Raw genomic sequence first — 20262 nt, forward strand, 5'->3', positions numbered from 1 at the left:
GGCCACACGCTTCGGCCACGCTGGGAGCCAGATGCCATCATCGCAGGGCATGCCTGCGTTAGGAGGAGACACGGTGATGCGGCACTGCTGAAACTTGAGTGGACCCTCACTCCTCCTCCCAACATCCCTGATTCACTGCAACTCCTTGGTCATTCCTAAAGGATACCTTGACAGCACCTGCACATGGAAAAGGCCAAGGCTTCATCACAGACTCCTGTAATACTTCCTGGGGCTCACAAGAGAAGCAAACCGGGTCTGTTGGCAGGTCGGTGAGGGGGCCTCAGCGTAATATCAGTGGGCTGCCTAAAACACACAAACAGCAATGGATATTGAGAATTGCACCACAATGTGGCACCCAGGCAATAATAACTCACTATTTCCACCTGTCACTGCTCACCTTGCCTGCTTGATCTTGACTGCAGATATACGGCTTTGCTTCCTGAAAATAAGGACAAAGAAAAATGCTGTAATATAGCCACCATTTAGGCTTCCCCTGAAAAGCCAAATAACGACTGACCTGCCTGGGGAGAAGGGGCAAAACAAAATGGAAAGGTGTGTAGCGACTCAGGGTCCAAAAGTGTTGCTGAGGTAGTTTCCGTCCAAAACCGCTTGGATGTGACATCCTTCTGCAAGAGTCTTGGTCATATGGGACTGGCAGTTTAAATGCTGCAGGCCACCTGTAAAACACAAAAAAACCCCAAAGGCTATAGTTTCATTGCTACTACAACAACTTTGGTAGCATTTGAATCTGTGCTGGAATCTATACTCATCTTGGCTGCCGGTATTCATCTGGTCACGGTCTCCCCCGGTGCTGATACCCAGCTGTGCTGAATGCTTTTCATCTTCAAAATGAAATGAAAAGGTGAATGAAAAGGGAAACATAGAGAAGAAAGTCAGGCTGCAGCTCGGACGGGGTGCCGACCCACCTCGTTGCCGTATTCCTCTGGCCTCCTGCGTTTGTATCAGGCTTACTGGGTTCCTATCCCTCTGCAAAAAGATTTGTCAAAGTCACGCAGCTGCACAGGGAAAGTTTAACCTTTCCAAAGTTCTTATTTCTCAAAGCAAACAGCCTAGAATCTCACAAAAGTGTGAAGTAAGACAAATGACTAGAAAACTGCGAGACACCTCTGTACTGCTTCTGCTGTCTCTGCCTGCCTCTGCACAGACTGGCCACAGTCACTCCATCTGAGATGTGGCTCAGGTGGCTAAGCAAAACAAAACGTTACCTGTAAAGTCTTCTTTCTACTCCACCTACCCCCCAATCTATCCCACAAGGCAGAGCAGTTCCAGGTTAAACACAAACAATATATTATGCCACAAACAGTATGACAGAAGGGTGATAAAAAAGATCCCAGCAAGAAGAATAATGGCAAGGACCAAGACAATGCCAAAAGAGATGGCCAATGGTATGGCAATGGTGGATGGAGGAGGCTCTAAGGAGCTGAAGAAAAGACTTCAATGGTGACCTGTTAAAAGAACTGTTGGTTACAATGATCAAGATCTACATTCTACATTTAGAATGGTCCTCATATCAATACAATCTTCCAAGCCCCAGGAGGTTACAATGCACATCTGGAAAGGATGGATGGTGATAGAGCCAGGAATGAGGCCTCAAAAGATGTCTGACTCGATGCTTCTGAGAAGAGACTCAGAGACTGGGCAGTTATATACCGCAATGTTTCATTACAGTGGATAAGGACTTGTACCCATTTGAAGATAGGTAGAGGATTTTGAAAGAGAACAAACTATATCGGCGCAGTGCTGAGAAATGTGAATGTTCAAGAATCTAGAAATGATGGTCGATGCTTGTGATAAGGCTCTCCAGGGGAAGAGGCAGAGATATCTGATCCAAGGGATCCCAAAGACATACTAGACAACACAGCATACCAGACAATACAACACAGCCTGAACAGGACAGACTGGAACTGTTCTGCACTGCATACCATACATCAGTAATCAAAAGTAGAGCCACTCCCTTTAGCTGTCCTAAGAGACCCCTTAAAGGACATCCCCTTCCCCTCCGCTAATTTTTAAACCTGTCCCAGGAATTTCCAACCCACTACCCTACTATCATCCCATTTCCAAGCCGTGGCCCCCAACTTATCTTTTGGATGACCAGCGACATGAATCTATGTTGGACCTGAAATGAATCTGCCTTGGAAGGTGCCATGACGGCCGGTTAGCCTCTTAGTCTTCTTAGCTACAAGAAAGAAAACCAAAATCAATGGATGAGTTTAGTGGCACATGGGCCAAATCTCAACAAGTTGGCTACCTACCCTCTCCCTAAATGTGCCTGGGTCCTTGAGCCTCGTGTGGTTGTGAAAAGCCTTAGGGGACCCTTAAATGGACGCTGTACTTCTAGGTAAAATGTTTATTATAATGATAGATTTGTGACAAACTCTGATGACTGGCTTTTCTCAGTACCAAGTACAATGCTGTGTAGATGTGTCTTGTAGTCCTTCTGCGTTTCATCTGGCCAGGGAGTCACCATGCAAGCTCACTTTCAGTCATGTAAGTGTAAATGAATCATTGTGGTGTGTCATCTTGTCAGGAAAATCAATCCACAAAGACCAGAGGTTTATGTCCAAAAAGGAGACAGAGGAGTCCTTTTACTTTATTCAAATAAAGGGAGAGGCCATGGGGCATTCCCCTGGGGCCTCTCAAATTTTTGGAGGGCGCAGCCTCCTTTTATCCTAATTCCCAGCTGCTTGTCCCTTCTCTCTTTCCCCATAGGCTGAGGTACTTGAGAGGTACAGGCTTCCCAGAATGCCTGATACCTGCGATACCTTCCCCCCCCACAATGCATAATCCCTTCTTAATCCTTAACTCCTGTGGAATTCATGGTGCTCTTTCAGTGCTTCTTTCCATCTTTCAGTGGAATCTATCCCATTGTTTCTGTTGTCTCTCACTGATAGCTGCATCTTATCAGCAGACCCACAGTGTCATGGGGTGGCTTTACCTTTAAGATAGCTTTGGGAGCTAAGGACGTGAAGCTGCTGGTGACTGATGGGAGTTTTTTCTCCTGACCAATTATCAGTAATTTCTAAGAATTGACAGCAGTTTTAACCATTAAAAAGTGAAGTCAACTTGTAAACACCTCCTTAAGATGTAAAGTCAGAGCTCTCTTGTTCTCTTTTTGTTTTCTGGCTGTGAAAGGTAACAGAGCTCCGGCTGGCCTCCCGTCCCCTGCCCAGCCCATGCGGCCCGGGCAGGGGCTGGGCTGGGCCCAGCGGCTCCCAGCCAGGAGATGGGGCCTGCAAGGCTTGCTCCCAGGCTCTGGCCGGGCCAGGCCGGTCCCTGGCTCGGCTGCAGTTTTTGCTGTGACTGAATTCACCAGAGACTGCCGAGGAAAGAAAGAAAAAGCACGTGAGCTGCGGCGTGCTGAGACAGTGACCACACTCTCCAGAGCAGCCATGAGGAATCTTCTATTGAAGACAGCTCCAGCTCCTGCTCCGGCAGAGATCACAGAACCATCTACAAAAGCCTGGGCAAGATTTTAACCTTTTCATTACCCAGATGAGACTTGCAGATTAATCCTTTTATCCAGAGAGAGAAAAAGAGAGTAACCAACATGTAAAGAGACTTTATAAACTATCAGAGACAGTAAAGAAAAGAAGCTTCAGAAAAGGTAGAAAATAAGGAGATGCTTTATAAGCTGAAATATTTTTCTGTTAAAGCTATGGAGATGGACAATAAGGTCCTGAAAAAACTCCTTTAATTAATGATAGAGTATATAGGGAGGAATTGAGTGTTCAAAGTGTGGATTTTGAGTAAAAAGTAGAGTAATTGTGATACAGTGAAGTGCTGGAACAGAGTGAAGCGAAGATTTGAAGCCTTGGGGGGCAATGAGAAAACTGTTTTCCAGAAAAGCTCACAGAGACAAATGAAGAGAACTTTTGCCTTTGAATAACTCATCCTTAAAATGACATCTCTAGACTCATGGCCCATACACACCTCAGAGTGATGTGAAATGGGAGTGAACTGATGGCAGGATTTCTGGGCAGCTGACATCAGGAAAATAGAAAACTATAACAGAAATAGTTTTCTTGTGAGAAACTCCATAGATCAACAGAAAGAGACTTCTGTTTCTCTACAAAGGCTGATGAAAAGACTGTAGCAGGAATTGGGACTGTTTTAACCAACAAAGTTCTAAAATTTTTTTCTGTCTCTATGTTGTCATGTGTACAAAAGAATGGTCAAGTAGTGGGGGATAAAACAGTATTCTGGAAGTTTATTCTGGGTTTTTTTTTTTTATTCTTGTAGTTTTGTTAATAAACTTTCTTTATTCCTTTTAAGTTTTATTCCTGTTTTGCTCTTGTTCTAATCCATATCTCACAGCAAGAAATAAGTAATTTTTTTAGTTACTGGTTTAAAACCAGCTTGTTTGTAAAGACAAATCCGTCATTCCTCTCAATCCCTCCTCTTTTAATTTTTGTTAATAATTGTCTTTACAAACTTTAGTTATCATTGACTTAATTTCTTGTTCTTGGGTCCTTTTTGGCTTGTTTGTAAAGACAAATCCGTCATTCCTCTCAATCCCTCCTCTTTTAATTTTTGTTAATAATTGTCTTTACAAACTTTAGTTATCATTGACTTAATTTCTTGTTCTTGGGTCCTTTTTGGCCTTGTAATTATTTGCAGTGGCATCACTCTTGGCCTTTTTGTGGCCATCTCTGGGTCAGTAGGCACGGCTACTACCTGCATTCTTTTGATTACATGTTGAATGAGTTGTATTAAGCAAGGGATCATGCATGGTAAAAAGATTAACGTTGCTACAACACATAAGAGGAAAAAAGCATCTGTTTAACTCATAGGCTACCAGGTAACCATGAAAACATGTCTTATTCTCATTCTTTCCAAGTTTGCACTGGTACATGAGCTAACTTTCTTATTTTTCCACTTGCAATTACATCTCAGATCTGTTTTATTAGATTTGGACCAGACTTACTGAAAAGGGGTTCGAGTTCCACTCTGATGTTGCCATTTACACGGATAGTCTCGGACTACATGTGTATTACTTGTGGAATTATCCTTGGGGGAGCTTAAAAATAAGGGGTCAAAAAAAACTTGTCTTTCTCCACTGCTTTACAGCCTTCAAAATCTTTTTTGTAATTATGGAAGGAATGCCTTACCCACCTACCATTAGTGAGCTTAACATGCGTTTGATTTCATCTGCCTTGATATCTGGAACAGTCATAAGGAGGGCAGTTGGGGGTCCAACAATCTAAACTCAAAGATAATGTCTAGTCACAAACGCTCTTTTTTACATATGTGCTTCCTGTTCTATTAGGGCAATATATGCCTCTTTCAGAAGAATGAAGCTGCCATGGACTTCCTTCTTTGTCTCAAAATCCTGTTCCATTATGGACTTCACTCAGGGTGCTAACCTACCATTTAGGCTCGACCGGGCTGGCCACCCATGGCCAGTTTTCAGATCTCCGTGGCCCTCTGCAGACCCAACAATTTCTAAGGTTAAAGGTTTTTGCTACTTCTTCTCTTAAGGTTAAAAAATTATTTTCCCACTTTAGACCTTAACTGAAAATATAAAGGTAAAATTATTAAGAGAAACATTCTAATAATGTAATAATCTAATTTCCTAACCTAATTTTCACTTTCACATTGTCTTCTACACTACCTGTGGCAAGTGAAGGCACAGAAACAGCTTAGCATAAAGAAAGCAATGACAGCATGGATTGGCTCCCAGTGACTGGAGATTCGAGAGAAGGGATGCCCATACAGACTAATTCAGCAGGCAGTCTGTGGATAGGCACTCAGTTCCCCCGATGTCGACGCACGGCTACTGCTCCAGTTCACTGCTGCGGAGTATCAGTCACAGCTTCCCATCCTTCTCCTCCAGCTGAGATGTCTAAATCTTTGGGCCTCAAAGACTTTGACTCGAGTGTGATGGGTCCACTCATGTCCAGCTGTCTTGACGGCTGTTTCTGTGATTAGCAGCACTTGGAAATGTCCACGCCACTTTGCCACCAGTGGTGCTTCTTTCCACTCTTTAACTAGGACTCAGTCTCTTGGTTCTCACTTGTCCAAAGGCAGAGTCTGTGCCAGCTGAGTTTCCTGTCAAAGAGATTTTACAAGAGACAGTATCCAGGCCAAATTGTTCTAAATATACATCACTTTACTCCTGTCCCAGGCCAAGAATTACAGGGATAGGGAATTCTAAACATCAATTCAAAGGGAGATAGTTGAATATGTCTCTTGGGTCTGGCCCTTACTCTTGCTAAAGCCAGTGTCAAGAGCTGCACCCATGGCATATCAGTTTCTATCACCAGCTTCAGAAGATGCTTCTTTATTTCCCCATTCATCTTTTCAACTTGGCCTGATCTTGTTCTAAAAAATACTTTAATAACTGACCCTGTAGTTGCGTAAATGCCTGGGAACACTTCTGGCTACTCATAATTGACATACTATTACTAAAAGATATTTAAATCTTGCCACCAGGGGCATTCCAGTGAAATCTACCTGGTATCTCTGGAAGGGAGGGTACCGACCAAAGCCTTCTCCCTCTGGCAAATTTCTTTGTAACTCTGTTATTTGTTTTAGCACAGATCAAACAAACCCTAAAAGCTCACTTTGCCAGAGCAAAAAGACCTACAGCAGCACACGTCTTGAGGAAGGTCTCTGTCATCTTTCAGGAGCCTCGGCACCTCCCTCATGAAGCTGCTTTAACAACTGCAAGGTCAGAGCTCTCAGCATCTACTGCTCACCATCTTTTGCAAACCAACCACCCTGCTTTTCCTCTGCCCCACTCTTCACAACTATCTCAAGTTTTTCCAGTGGAAAAGACAACCTTTCTGGCAAGGGGGCAGTCACTGGGAGCAAGGGAAGTATCCCAGAAACTTGTGGCAACAATGCAGCTTTCCAAGCTTCTCCATCAGCCAGTCTGCTTCTCCTTGCCTCTTCTGAGCACCCTGCCTGGTGCCTTCTAATGTGCATCATTGCTACCTCTTTTGGCAAATTCACCACCTCCAATAGGCAGGAGATTAAGTTCTCATGAGACAACATCTTTCTTCTGCAGGTTAATAAACCTCTCTCTTTCCACAGTTTCTCAAATGCATGTATCACCCCATATGCATATTTAGAATCAGTAAAAACATTTACTGTCTTGTCTCAGTATAATTCACAGCCTTTCACAAGCGCATACAACTCTGCTGTCTGAGCTGACCAGGTGGGTGGTAATCTTCCCCCTTCCTTTAATTGCTTTCCATTCACGACAGAGTATCTTGTAAATCCTCTTCCTTCTATCACCCTTGAAGACTCATCAATAAAAACATTTTCCCCCTCAGGCCATGGAATGTCTCGCAAATCATTTCTTGCCCTAGTTTTCAGATCTATTACTTGAATACAGTCATGGAATTTGCCTTGGCTCCCCTCTTCAGGGCCATTCAAACAGGAGGCTGGGTTAAAATCTTCTTCGCTTTTAAATTCTAAATCTTCTTGTTCTAATAAACAAGACTCATATTGCAATAACCGAGAGCTGGTCATCCACTTAGAGGCTCTCTCAGTTAACAAAGCTTTAATCTGATGTGAAACTTTAACAATCAGATAACCCCCCCTTGTCAGCTTTCGGGCCTCAGCCACCATCAGAGCTGTGGCTGAACAGTTCTGCAGACAATGGGGCCAGCGTCTGGCCACTAGGTCTAAACTTTTAGAAAAATAGGCAACAGGTCTCTGTGTTCCCTCATGCTCTTGAACCGAAATTCTTTTTGCATGACCTTGTTTAACATCCACATATAATTCAAATTCTTTTTTAGCATCTGGAAGAGCTAAGACTGGGGCATTAACCAATTTGTCTTTTAATTTTTTTTTTTTACGCTTCGCTCTCCTTCTGGTGTCCATACCACAACATTAGGACTGTCTTGTGTTAAAAAGCTGTATAAAGGTCTGGCCACAACAGAAAAGTCTTCTATCTATACTCGGCAGTATCCCACCAACCCTAAAAACTGTCATAACTCCCTTTTTGTTTGGGGTAATGGTACTTGTGGAATTCCTTGTATTCTTTCTGGATCAATACACCATAACCCTCCAGTTAAAATATATCTCTAATATTTGACCTTTTTCACTACTAACTGTGCTTTCTTTTCAGACACTTTAAGTCTATTTTTTTAGCAAGAAACTTAAGCATTTTCACAGTAGCTCTTTTAACCATCTCCTCCTGTTCCCCTGATAACAGCAAATCATCCACATACTGCAACAACTTAACCTCTGAGGGTGGAGCAAACTGTCCTAACATTTTTCTTTTGCGAAGTTTGCCCAAACAAAACAGGTGACTTTGTATAAACATGATCTAGTTCAGCAGCAAGTAATGCTACTGCTTCAAGCCAATCACATTACATTTCTTTATTTTTTAGTAACTAACCACTCCCCATCTCAATTTTTGCATCAAGTCCATCTTAGGTATAGGTAGGTGACTAACAAATTAACTTCCATTAAGCAAACTCTAATATTTATAACATTTTATAACCTTTAACATTTAAAACTTTTATTAAGGAAAGAAAACAAAATACTTTCCTTTAAAGTTTTCCCATAACTTCCACAGAGGAAGTGCATGACAAATACCCAGGCCTTCCATAGGACACTATCTTCACAAGGTTGCAGCTACAGAATTTGCTTTAGGTCTACAACAAACTACAGACTGGTTGGGGTGTTCTCCACAAGGTGTGAGTTGCAGGATTGGCTTCATAACTGAAATTTGCCAATTCTGGCTTTTTACAACAAAACATACAAAAAGCAGAGTGTTATTGATTATATTGATTAATAAGAGTCAAATTAGCAGCTAATTAACAAATTTTATTAATCATAGCAGCAAAACAAGGAGGCAATGCAGCGCTGGGCGACAGGGGGTTCTCCGTCCCGCCAACTGCCGCGCATACTGAGGTTCCAGTCAGTCTTTTTAAGATGTTTACGAGCCTTTTGCGCATGCTTCGGGGTTGTTGTTGGAACATCTTGCTTCACTTCTGTTCTTCTTCCTGGAAAGTCCCACACCTGGTCTGTACGAAAACAACCCCGACCACAACTTGCGAAAAGCCTTCCACATTAGCTTGCGAAGGAAAAGAGAGCAAAAAAAAGAAAAAAACCAACTAACCACATCCTGATTAACTGACGAACATCATCCCAGTTAATCCCAGTTAATGAACAAACATAATTCATAACAGTCCCCCCTTTTTATCTAGGACAATTCTTTGCTTTGTTCATTAAACCTTTTTAGTTCTTGTCTACTCCATTCTAACTCTTCTTCATCCGGGCCTAGGTTGATGGGTTCATATTTTGCCCGTATTAACATCAGATGAGCTGCTTCTAGTCTTTTTCTAACAATAGCTATTATTTTATTAAAGATGCAGGGACCAAGAGTTAATGCTAGAACAAATATAAGCACTGGTCCAGCTATTGTTGACAGAAGGGTGGTAAGCCAGGGAGACTGATTGAACCATTTGTGATACCAACTCTGGTGAGATTCTCTTTCGCGTTCCCTTTGCTCAAGTTGCTTCCTAAGCTCAGCCATAGTGTCTACTGCCACCCCTGTCGAATCCACATAGGTACAACATTGTTCCTTCAAGGCTATACATAATCCTCCCTGTTGTATTAACAGAAGGTCTAATCCTCTCCTATTTTGTAGGACTACTTCTGATAAAGACCGTACTGATTTGGTAAGAGCATCAATAGCTCTTTCTATTTTTAGCAAATCTTCGTCCACTGATTTTCTCAATGTTGTTAGTCCAGCTCCTTGGGATACTAGAGAAGCTATACCTGTTCCTGCTCCAGCTCCTCCTATTGTTAACAGTAATGCAATCGTAAGTGCTGTAAATGGTTCTCTTTTTACTAAATGATGTTTTTCTGTCTCGTGATGGTCTAGTACATATTCTTTGAGATGGTATATAATTCGAGGGACAATGATTACTTGTATACAGTATTCAGATTTTTCATCGAATACTGTGGTGGACAAGCATGGTGTTAACCCTAACTTGGAGCATATCCATTTATTATTATAAGCTGGCACTAACCAATTAGCGACCTCCTTCTTCTGTATTTTTATAGTTTTATTACACAAGTACTTTTGCTCTGGAGGGATAGCTCCTATACATAACCCCTGTCCGGTAACTTGCATTATTGTAATCCCTGGGGTTCCTTTTTCCCGATTCCATAAACACTCTCTGGGGTTAGTTCCGTTCCTCCTTCTTATATTAGCTACTGACCCTATTGCTTCATAAAATGGAGGACGAATGTCATAACATAGCCAGCATTCTTTAGTTAATTCAGGATGGGTTTGATTTAAAACATTAAAGCTAGCTTGCATAATCTTCCAAAAAGTATCATATGCTTCAGGGGGTGAATGTTCTGTGGGTAGCATCATGATATCTTTTTCTTTAGATATACTATAGGTGGTATTACCGCTAGATGCAGGCTTTTTCTTCTCGGTTTCTCCTTCGATTATGTTTTTCAAGGGTTCATTGGGTCCTATTGCCTCTGGTAAATTATGAGGAATCCTTTCTTTCTTTATAAGAAAGTGTCCTCCTCGATCTTTTCCAGGTTCCCACACTTGTATTCCCCATGTCTTCCCAATAAACCAACCGAGGTCTGCCAATGTTTGAGATTTCACTGTAATTCCTAACCTATCACAAATGCCCTCCTCCGTGCAGGGTAGCCACTTTACAGAAATATATGGATCTGGGCCCCCTCCGGGTGTAAATCCTAATGCCAGGGTCTCACAACCCCAATATCCACAATAGAATTCTCCGGGATAATTGCAATATCCTTTCCCAGGATTCGAAGCTGGGCATATATAGATTGGTCGTCTTGGTGGACCTTTTGCAACTAACTCAAGAAACTGACTTGGCTGATCTATTGAAAGTAACTCAAAAAGCCGGCATTCGAAAGTGGGCGCCCCTGAACTGATTACCGATTGAATTACTTTCTGCTCTTCTTCCCTAATTAGGGACCACTCAAAGGGTTCATGCGTAACTCTATCATTCCCATAAACTCCCAATAGATTCCAAAACAATATCCAGGATAACAAAAGACCCATGGCTTTCCCATTCCAGTAATGGGGATCCCACCTCTTAGAGAAGTTATTCCCACTCTTGGGGCATCTCCTGGACCATAATATTGTGATCCCATTGACAACCGGAGAATTCCCTCCACTGTTTACTTCCCCTCTTCCTCGCCCGTCGACTCGGTTGCTTCGAGCCACGGGGTAAACCATCTTCTCGGCAGCAAGAGAATTCTTCAGGAGGGAACTGTCTCCCTGTCTGTGTGAGCCTCAGTCTATAAGATTGCCAATTACAATTCTTCACCTCCGGGGCTTTGCAGCTCGCTGATGCCACCCTTCGGCGACACAGTCCTGCCACTAGTCGGGCCACAAAGGGTCGAGGCTCGTTCGGGTGATAACAGTATAGGTCCGGATTTACCCCCTTTGTAAATATATTCCACCACTCGGCCGATCCTTTTTCTAGGTCTCCTGTTTTGACTCTTTGAGCTAATACCCAATCAGTTAATTCTCGCTGGAATGTCCAGCACGGCCGGCACACTCCTCGAGGGGGATGTCCGTTTCTGCAATGGGTCCACCACTTTTCCTTACAAACTAAACAAATAAAACAAACAAATGGATAGCAATTTCCCCCACAACTAATATCGGTGCATGTTACACCCACATCTTTGTTATAAATGTTTCCTTGCTCATTAAATTTAAGTGCCTTAGACAGGTGTTTAATTACAAAAGTTCTATTTTGGTTGCTCTTGCTCATTAAACTCTGAAATTTTAATGTCCCTTATTATTGCCGTGGTCTCTTGGACAATTTAACCTTCAAGTCTCCTGCAGGACTAGTGACCATCCACTCTCTATTGCTCACTGGTCCTTTAATACGGCTGGCATGAGTCCATCCCTTCTCAGCAGTTCGGATAGCTGTGTTGGTGGTCAAAAGCACCAGGTACGGTCCTTCCCAGCGAGGTTGTAGAGTGGTCTCTTTCCACGTTTTTATGGGAACCCAATCCCCTGGCTTGACCTGATGTAATGTAATATCAAGAGGAGGTCTCTGGGTTAGTTGCCCTTTTCTCCAAAGTTCCTGGCGATACTGCATCAGTTTATGAATATACGTGTGAGTAATTTTATCTGAGATTCCCGGGTGGTTCATAGGGATTCCTGCATCATAGGGCATTCCATATAACATTTCAAAGGGAGATATTCCTATGTCAGCTCTGGGTTGGGCTCTAATATTCAACAATGCTAAAGGAATACATTTAATCCATGAGAGTTTAGTCTCAAGCATTAATTTTGTTAATTGTTTCTTAAGTTCTCCATTCATTCGTTCTACTAGACCTGAACTTTGTGGATGCCACGGAGTGTGTTCTTCCCATCTTATTCCCAGGGCTTCCACCAGATTCTTTATGATTTTAGATGTAAAATGTGGTCCTTGATCCGAATCAATAACTTCGGTTATTCCATATCTGGGGATTATATGTTCTAATAAAACCTTTGTTACTGTCTGTGAGGTGGCCCTGGTGGTTGGGAAGGCTTCTACGAAATGTGTAAGATGGTCTACAATGACTAGAATATATTTATACCTCCCTACTTTGGGGAGTTCTGTAAAATCGATTTGAACTTTAGAAAATGGTCTCACTGCTAAGGGTCTTCCCCCCATTGGCATTTGTCTCCGTACAGCTCTATTAACTTTTAGGCATGTGGGGCATCCCTGAGTAATATATTTTGCCAGATCATGTAGTCCTATACACATATATTTAGCCGCAAAATGGTCTATTAGGGCTTGGCTACCCCAATGTGTCTGTTTATGTAGATTGTCTAGAATCTGAAAAGCTATTGACTTTGGTAACACTTTTCTTCCATCAGGTAAATGCCAGTTCCCTTCTTTATTTTTAGTGCACCCCATTTGAGCAAGTTTCTGTTCCTCTTTTGGGGTGAGTACAAAAATTTTCAATTCGGGTACCGAGGGCCCCATTCCCTTTTCCTTTAACACTAGTTCTCGTAATGCTGCCTGTTTAGCTTCCTGATCTGCCGCATTATTTCCCCTTGTTTTGTAATCTACCCCCTTCTGGTGTCCTTTTAGGTGTACTACAGCTAATTTTACAGGTCCTCGCAAAGCAACTAAAACTGCTTTTATTAACTCCTGATGAATCAAATCTTTCCCTTGTGAGTTGATTAATCCCCTTTCTTCCCAGATTTTTCCGAAAGTATGTATTACCCCATAACTATATTTAGAGTCCGTGTAAATTGTCTCAACCTTTCCCTTTAATCTCTTTAGAGCTCGTAGGACAGCATATAGTTCACAAGCTTGTGCTGACCAAGAACTGTTCAATGGTCCTGATTCTAGAATCTCCAATGTCTTCCCATCTATAACTGCGTATCCTGATTTTCTTTTCCCTTCAATCACTCTGGAAGAACCATCTACGAAGATTCTCTCCCCATCGTCTAATTCTTCTTCTTCCAGGTCGGGTCTAATCTTTGTCTGTTCTTCAATGGTCTGAAGACAATTATGTGTTAGTTCTGACTCTTCAGACCCTCCATATAAAAATTGGGCAGGGTTTTGGAGGCTCGTTGTTTCTAAAGTTAAATTCGGAGCTTCCAATAAAATTCCCTCATATTTAAGTAGACGGGAGTCTGATATCCATTTCTCAGCTTTCTGCTGCAACACACCCCGGATATTATGAGGGGACAACACTTTTATGCAACTATTAAAGGTGATTTTTCTGGCCTCTTCTACTAATAAGGCACATCCTACGATCACTTGCAAACAGGTAGGCCATCCTCTACTTACGGGATCTAATAACTTTGACAAATAGCCTACTGGCTTCTTCTTCCCAGCCCATTCTTGGGTCAGGACCCCATATGCTGTGCCATCACTCACATTTATAAATAAATAAAAAGGCCGATTCAAATCCGGCAGACTTAAAACTGGGGCGTTTATCAGATCTTCTCGTAATGCCTGAAGGTTTTCCTCACCTTGCTGAGTCCAAGTAATTAAACCCCCGAGAGTCAATTTATGATATAAAAATTTAACTTTACTGCTGTAGTTTTCGATCCATTGCCGACAATATCCCATTAGGCCCAGGATTTGTCTAATTTGCCTTTTATTTTTAGGAGGTGGTAATGACAAGATTCCTTTTATGCGTTCGGGGTCTATTTTCTTTTCTCCTTTGTTGATGTAATGTCCTAAATATCGTACTTCCTCTTCTACAAATTGTAGTTTGATTTTTGATACTTTGAGACCTTTTAATCCCAAGAAATTAAGGAGTTTGATACTCTCTCTTCTGACCTGTTCTTCCTCTTTCCCTGCAATCAATAAGTCATCTACATATTGAATAAGAGTAATACCTGAAGCAGGCTTGTATTCCTGCAAAATGTGTTCTAGTGCTTGTCCAAATAAATTGGGGGACTCAGTAAAGCCCTGAGGTAAAACCGTCCACCTCAGTTGTTGTTTTCTCCCAGTATCAGGATCCTCCCATTCAAATGCAAAGTAATCTCTGCATGTTTCATCTAAGGGACAGGCCCAAAATGCATCCTTTAAATCAATCACACTATACCATAGATTTTCAGGGCCTGATTTAGTTAGCAACGTATAGGGATTGGCCACTACGGGAAACCGAGAAATAGTTCTTTTATTTATTTCCCGCAAATCGTGTACTAATCGATATGTCCCATTAGGCTTCTTTACCGGCAAGATGGGAGTATTAAATGGGGACATGCAAGGTTCTAATAGTCCTTGATTTATAAGTCTCTCTATTTCTGGTTTTAATCCCTTCCTTCCTTCTAGTGAAATAGGGTATTGTTTGATTTTAATTGGAAGTTCCGGGTTTTTAATTTTTACCGTAAAAGGGGGTATCTCTAGTCGCCCTACAGTCTCCGGGGTATACCAAACCTCAGGGTTAATCATCTCTTCGTCCTCTACTCTAAGGGGACAAAGCTTTATTTTTATTTCTTTATTCTCCACTTCCAAGTTTATTCCTAATTCAATTATTAAATCCCGACCTAATAAATTAAACTCTGCTTCAGGTACTACTAAAAGATTCCCTAACCCCATCTTAAATTTAGTTTCTACCTCTACATCTTTAACAATTCCAACTTTAAAGGGTTCTCCCTTAGCTCCTACAACCAGGGCTGTCTCTCTGGATAGTTTACATCCAGAGGGCAATTTTTGTACGGTAGATCTCTCAGCCCCCGAGTCTACCAAAAATTCTATTTCTTCGCGGTGGGGACCCACTTTTAGCTTTATCAAGGGCTCACGATGTTTCTGGGTCTCCAACAAATACAAAGAGAGCCCCTGACATCCCTAATCTTCCTTGAACATTTTTTCATCCTGCACCTTAATCCTGCAATTTCTTTTAAGATGTCCCTTCCTCCCACAGTAAAAACAATTCCTTTCCTCTCTTCTTTCTTCCACTCCTTTATTTCCCTCCCGGTTTGGGGGCTTCCCCCGAGATGGCCGTCTTTCCTGTTTATCCAATTCTCTACTTTCCCTGACTGCCGCAACCATCATCCTAACTTGTCTCTTATGACTCTCATCCTCCCTCCTGACATAAACTTTTTGCGCCTCTCTAAGAAGTTCATCCAATCCTCTGTCTTGCCAGTTTTCAATTTTCTCTAATTTCTTACGTATGTCGTCCCAGGCCTTAGCAACAAACTGGGTCTTTAATAAAGCCTGACCTAACTGAGTGTCTGGATCCAAACCAGAATACATTTGCAAGTTTTTACGCAATCTTTCCAGCCACTCATTGGGAGATTCTTCCTTCTTTTGTCTCTCATTAAAGGCCCTATTGATATTCTGGCCCCTAGGAACCGCTTCCCTAATTCCTTGAATAATTATAGTGCGCAAATCCTGCATATGTGTCCTATGATCTCCGTTCTGGTGGTCCCATTGAGGCCTTTGCAGGGGCCATTTTATGTCTGCCTGGGGTCCTTGTGCATGTTGAGCGTCCCAAATGCGCATCCCTGCAGTCCTTATCATATTCTTCTCTTCAGTGGTAAACAATATATTTAAGATGGACTGCAGTTCATCCCAAGTATAGATATTGGGTCCTAAAAATTGATCCACTCGCTCAGCGACCCCCAGAGGATCTTCTAAAATCTTTCCCATTTCCTTTTTAAAATCTCTCACATCCCCCGAACTTAGAGGTACTGAAATAAATCCCATCTGTGGATTAGGACCTCCCATGGGCACTTCTCTTAACGGAAACAAGTTTTGTTGCCGTGCACGGCTCCTAGTTCTGGGTCCCTGATCTTGGCTTCCTTCCTGCTCATTTGGTCTTTCTTGCAGACCCCGATCTCCCTGATTATTTAACTCCGGTTCCGCCTGTGGCGGTGGGGGAGCCATCGGTTGCGGTGGGACATACGGTGGGGGTCTTACAGGAAGATCCTCTTCCTGTCGGGGTTTTTGTTTTTTACTTTCCGGGTCTATTTCTGATAATTTAAAAATTGAGACTCCCGGTCCTCCTGGGCGTGTAACCCAGACTGCTGCATACTCACTCTCCTCTTGATTGAATGGGGTTTTAGTATTTACCCAAATATTTAGTTTTTGTTGCATCCAATCCTCAGTAGAACCGAACTTTGGCCACCATACTGCCTCATCAATTTGTTTTCCTCCCCACAATTTTACACAATAAGAGATCATCTTGGCCTTATCTTTATTCTCAGTCCCAGGATAATACTTCCACATCTCCAACATAAATCCCAATGGGGAGTCCCTGGGTACTGGAGAACGCTTCATGGGTGAAAGGGGCTTACTTCTCCCTTGTCCCATCTTCCGGAGTGCCTTCTCTCAATCGTGTGTGCGCTTCACTCGCTTCACTCGCTTCCCCTGGTTCGTGACCCACGTCCTCGCGGACAATGGGAAATGCACTACTGAGGGTCCGCACTCGCTTGGGGAATCCGGCTGCCAGTTCCCCTCTCAAACACACAAACCACAATCGCCACACTCCGGGAACCCGACCCCGACCGAACGGAAACCCCTGCCAAACAGGCAGTAACTTACGCATCCGCGTTCCGCGTCTTCGTCCGGACTTTTGTGCACAAAATTTAAGGGGTCGACCGGTCCTTCCTTGCCTCCCTGTTTTAATTTGGGTTTGTCGGTGGAAGTAGGGCAAGCAACCGAAGCCGGGGCCGCCGATTACAGCGGGGCGCCTCCCCAAACCTCAATAGCTCACCAATATTCCCATCCGAGTCACGGCACCAATTGTTATTGATTATATTGATTAATAAGAGTCAAATTAGCAGCTAATTAACAAATTTTATTAATCATAGCAGCAAAACAAGGAGGCAATGCAGCGCTGGGCGACAGGGGGTTCTCCGTCCCGCCAACTGCCGCGCATACTGAGGTTCCAGTCAGTCTTTTTAAGATGTTTACGAGCCTTTTGCGCATGCTTCGGGGTTGTTGTTGGAACATCTTGCTTCACTTCTGTTCTTCTTCCTGGAAAGTCCCACACCTGGTCTGTACGAAAACAACCCCGACCACAACTTGCGAAAAGCTTTCCACATTAGCTTGCGAAGGAAAAGAGAGCAAAAAAAAGAAAAAAACCAACTAACCACATCCTGATTAACTGACGAACATCATCCCAGTTAATCCCAGTTAATGAACAAACATAATTCATAACACAGAGGGGTGTGGTCTCCTCCAAACTGGAGCCATTCAGCTTGGCACAAAACCTCATGTAGACAAATTAATTAAATCCTCAAATTAATTTACTACAATTTTTACAATTCTTTCAGAGAAAGATGTGTTCAAACTTCTGAGCTCACAGAAGAAACCACGATTTTCACAACTCCTTTCAATGATTAAAAAATTCTTTAGACAATTTTCCCCCTCGGGGTTAAAAATGAAGGTGAATCGAGAGGTCTTTGTTTTTACTAAGACATACACCTCTCCTCGATCCAGACCCACTTTAAAAGTTGACAATGGCTGTAGGTTGGTGGATATAATGAGAGCCTTTGACACTCTTAAAAATCCATTTCTCTTATCTTCTGGACTTTCTTGACAGTCCAGCTGTTTCTGGCTTTTTTGCAGACATTGCCGTTTTCAGTGTCCTACGCCCTGAAGGCACTGATCCTTTCCCAACCGCTGTTTGGCTTGGGTCTCCCCTGCTGGGGAGAGAAAGCTTCTGCCAATTCCTTGTGCCCGATCCCGTCCCCTCTGTCTCGGGGAACCCCTTGGACCTTGCGGTTTTTCCCTCTTTGGCCTGAAAAAGCCATCACCTTCGCCTTTCCTCCTTGTGCTCACTCTATTTACCACACACCGAATACCAGAGCCAGTCCCTATCTCGCCACATTGTCCAAACAGCTCCTCCCCTCTCCAGTGTTCCCGGTGGGCACAGCCGGCAGCACCACAGGCGGCCGGGGCGTCCCGCAGCCTCAAAGGGCCGGCAGCTGCTGCTGCCCCTCCCCGGGGCCGGTGGGGTCAGGCACTGCCCAGTGCTGAGTCCCAGCAGCCTCACCAGCCCGTGCTCCTGGTCCTGCACCTCCACTGCTGTCCCTGCTTCAACATATCTCTCTACACTCTCCATTAACCAATTCTGTTCCAGCACACCAACACAATCCATCCATCTCCTGCTGCCAAAGACTCTTTCTTGACTCCCCTTATTGCCCTCCCACCCCGGGCGTGGATTCTCGACATCCCTTCTAGTTCTAGGGGGTGATATGATATGTTGCTCCCCTCCCCCTACACCACTGTTATTCTCAGGTGGAGCTGTAGGAACAGCATTTCCCTGATCCCTTTGCCCTGGAAGGTGAGGATACAGGGACCTGCAGCTGGCCTTGGGTCAGCTGGTAACACCAGAGGACAAGACGGGGGAAGGTGCTGAAAAACATTTTAATCTTCACTGTTTTCTTCTTTCCCCCCTTTTTCCTCTTCTCCTTTTTTTTTTTCTTAACACATAGATTTCTCTTGTTTGTTTAAACCATATTAATCCACATTCCCTTTCAATCCATTTTTTCCAATTCTTCTCTAGATACCTTCACAGAACGCAACACAAATGAATTCTGTTTTCTAAGGTGGCCATATAAGTCCATTTGGCAACTTAAACTCTGGCCATACATAATAACAATATTTTACCACCATCTCCATAGTTACCTCTGTGTGAATGCATAATCTGTCTCAAGATTTCAGCATTCTCCCCAAGGGACTCTCCAAGGGTATTATGGGATCGTCATCCCTTTTGCCGAGACCCCTTCCCGGCTGTACCCTTGCAACCCTCCATGGGTGCCCTGTTTAGCCTGTGCTACCCTCCATGGGTGCCCTCCCAGGCTTGCCTGTGCTACCCTCCATGGGTGCCCTCCCAGGCTTGCTCCCCGAAGATCGTATTTTACTCACCGGTGAGGTTTTCAGTGGTCCTTCCCTGTGGACTCTTCATGGACTCCCCTGGTCTGCCACTCGTCTGTCTCCTGGACAGTCTCGGGAACTCAATCGATCGCCCGGTGCTGGCCGCCACCAAGGGGAGCTGATCACCGAAACTGGGTGAGGCGCGCCTTCAGCTCCGCTCACTGCCTGCCGCCCCGGACGGTGGAAATATCCCTGACCGAGGCCCCAAAAATTGTCAGGAAAATCAATCCACAAAGACCAGAGGTTTATGTCCAAAAAGGAGACAGAGGAGTCCTTTTACTTTATTCAAATAAAGGGAGAGGCCATGGGGCTCTCAAATTTTTGGAGGGCGCAGCCTCCTTTTTATCCTAAATCCCGGCCGCTTGTCCCTTCTCTCTTTCCCCATAGGCTGAGGTACTTGAGAGGTACAGGCTTCCCGGAACGCCTGACACCTTCAATACCTTCTCACCTTTCCCCCCCCCCCCCCCCGGCAAAGCATAGTCCCTTCTTAATTCTTAACTCTTGTGGAATTCATGGTGCTCTTTCAGTGCTTCTTTCATCTTTCAGTGGAATCTATCCCATTGTTTCTGTTGTCTCTCACTGATAGCTGCATCTTATTAGCAGACCCACAGCTTGTTGGTAAAGACAAACCCATCATTCCTCTCAATCTGGATTTGAGAGCAGCATTCCGCAGCAAATCTGACCTATCCGCTTGGCTGTCTTGGAACTGACTAGTTTCTGCTACTCGTGGGCATATCGAATAGTATTTACTTTCCACGTAAAACTCTCATCTGGAACGATGTTTTACCTTGACGTTTATAAAGCCGACATTCCGGAGGGGTGGTACTGGCGTAGGGGCGAAGGACCCGTTCGCTGCCCTCGCGGGACTGCAGCTCCCGGCGGCGGCGGACAGCCGGCTCTCAGCCCGGGACTACAACTCCCGGCGGGCCCT

The 20262-nt window shown here is 43.7% G+C and overlaps 1 protein-coding gene across 1 annotated transcript; it reads right to left on the reverse strand.

Annotated features, from left to right (window-relative positions):
* Positions 1-233: 233 nt before the first annotated feature.
* On the reverse strand, positions 234-20212 carry LOC131586771 (endogenous retrovirus group S71 member 1 Env polyprotein-like). Its single transcript, XM_058853983.1, has 6 exons — positions 20119-20212; positions 19323-19523; positions 16992-17497; positions 10164-12014; positions 398-439; positions 234-303 (listed from the first exon to the last, which is right to left on the reverse strand). Exons 4-6 carry the CDS (start codon positions 11213-11215, stop codon positions 234-236), a joined length of 1164 nt encoding a protein of 387 aa, XP_058709966.1. The 5' UTR covers positions 11216-12014; positions 16992-17497; positions 19323-19523; positions 20119-20212.
* Positions 20213-20262: the final 50 nt, after the last annotated feature.

This window comes from Poecile atricapillus, chromosome 20 (assembly GCF_030490865.1).
Source record: "Poecile atricapillus isolate bPoeAtr1 chromosome 20, bPoeAtr1.hap1, whole genome shotgun sequence".
Lineage (NCBI taxonomy): Eukaryota > Metazoa > Chordata > Aves > Passeriformes > Paridae > Poecile > Poecile atricapillus.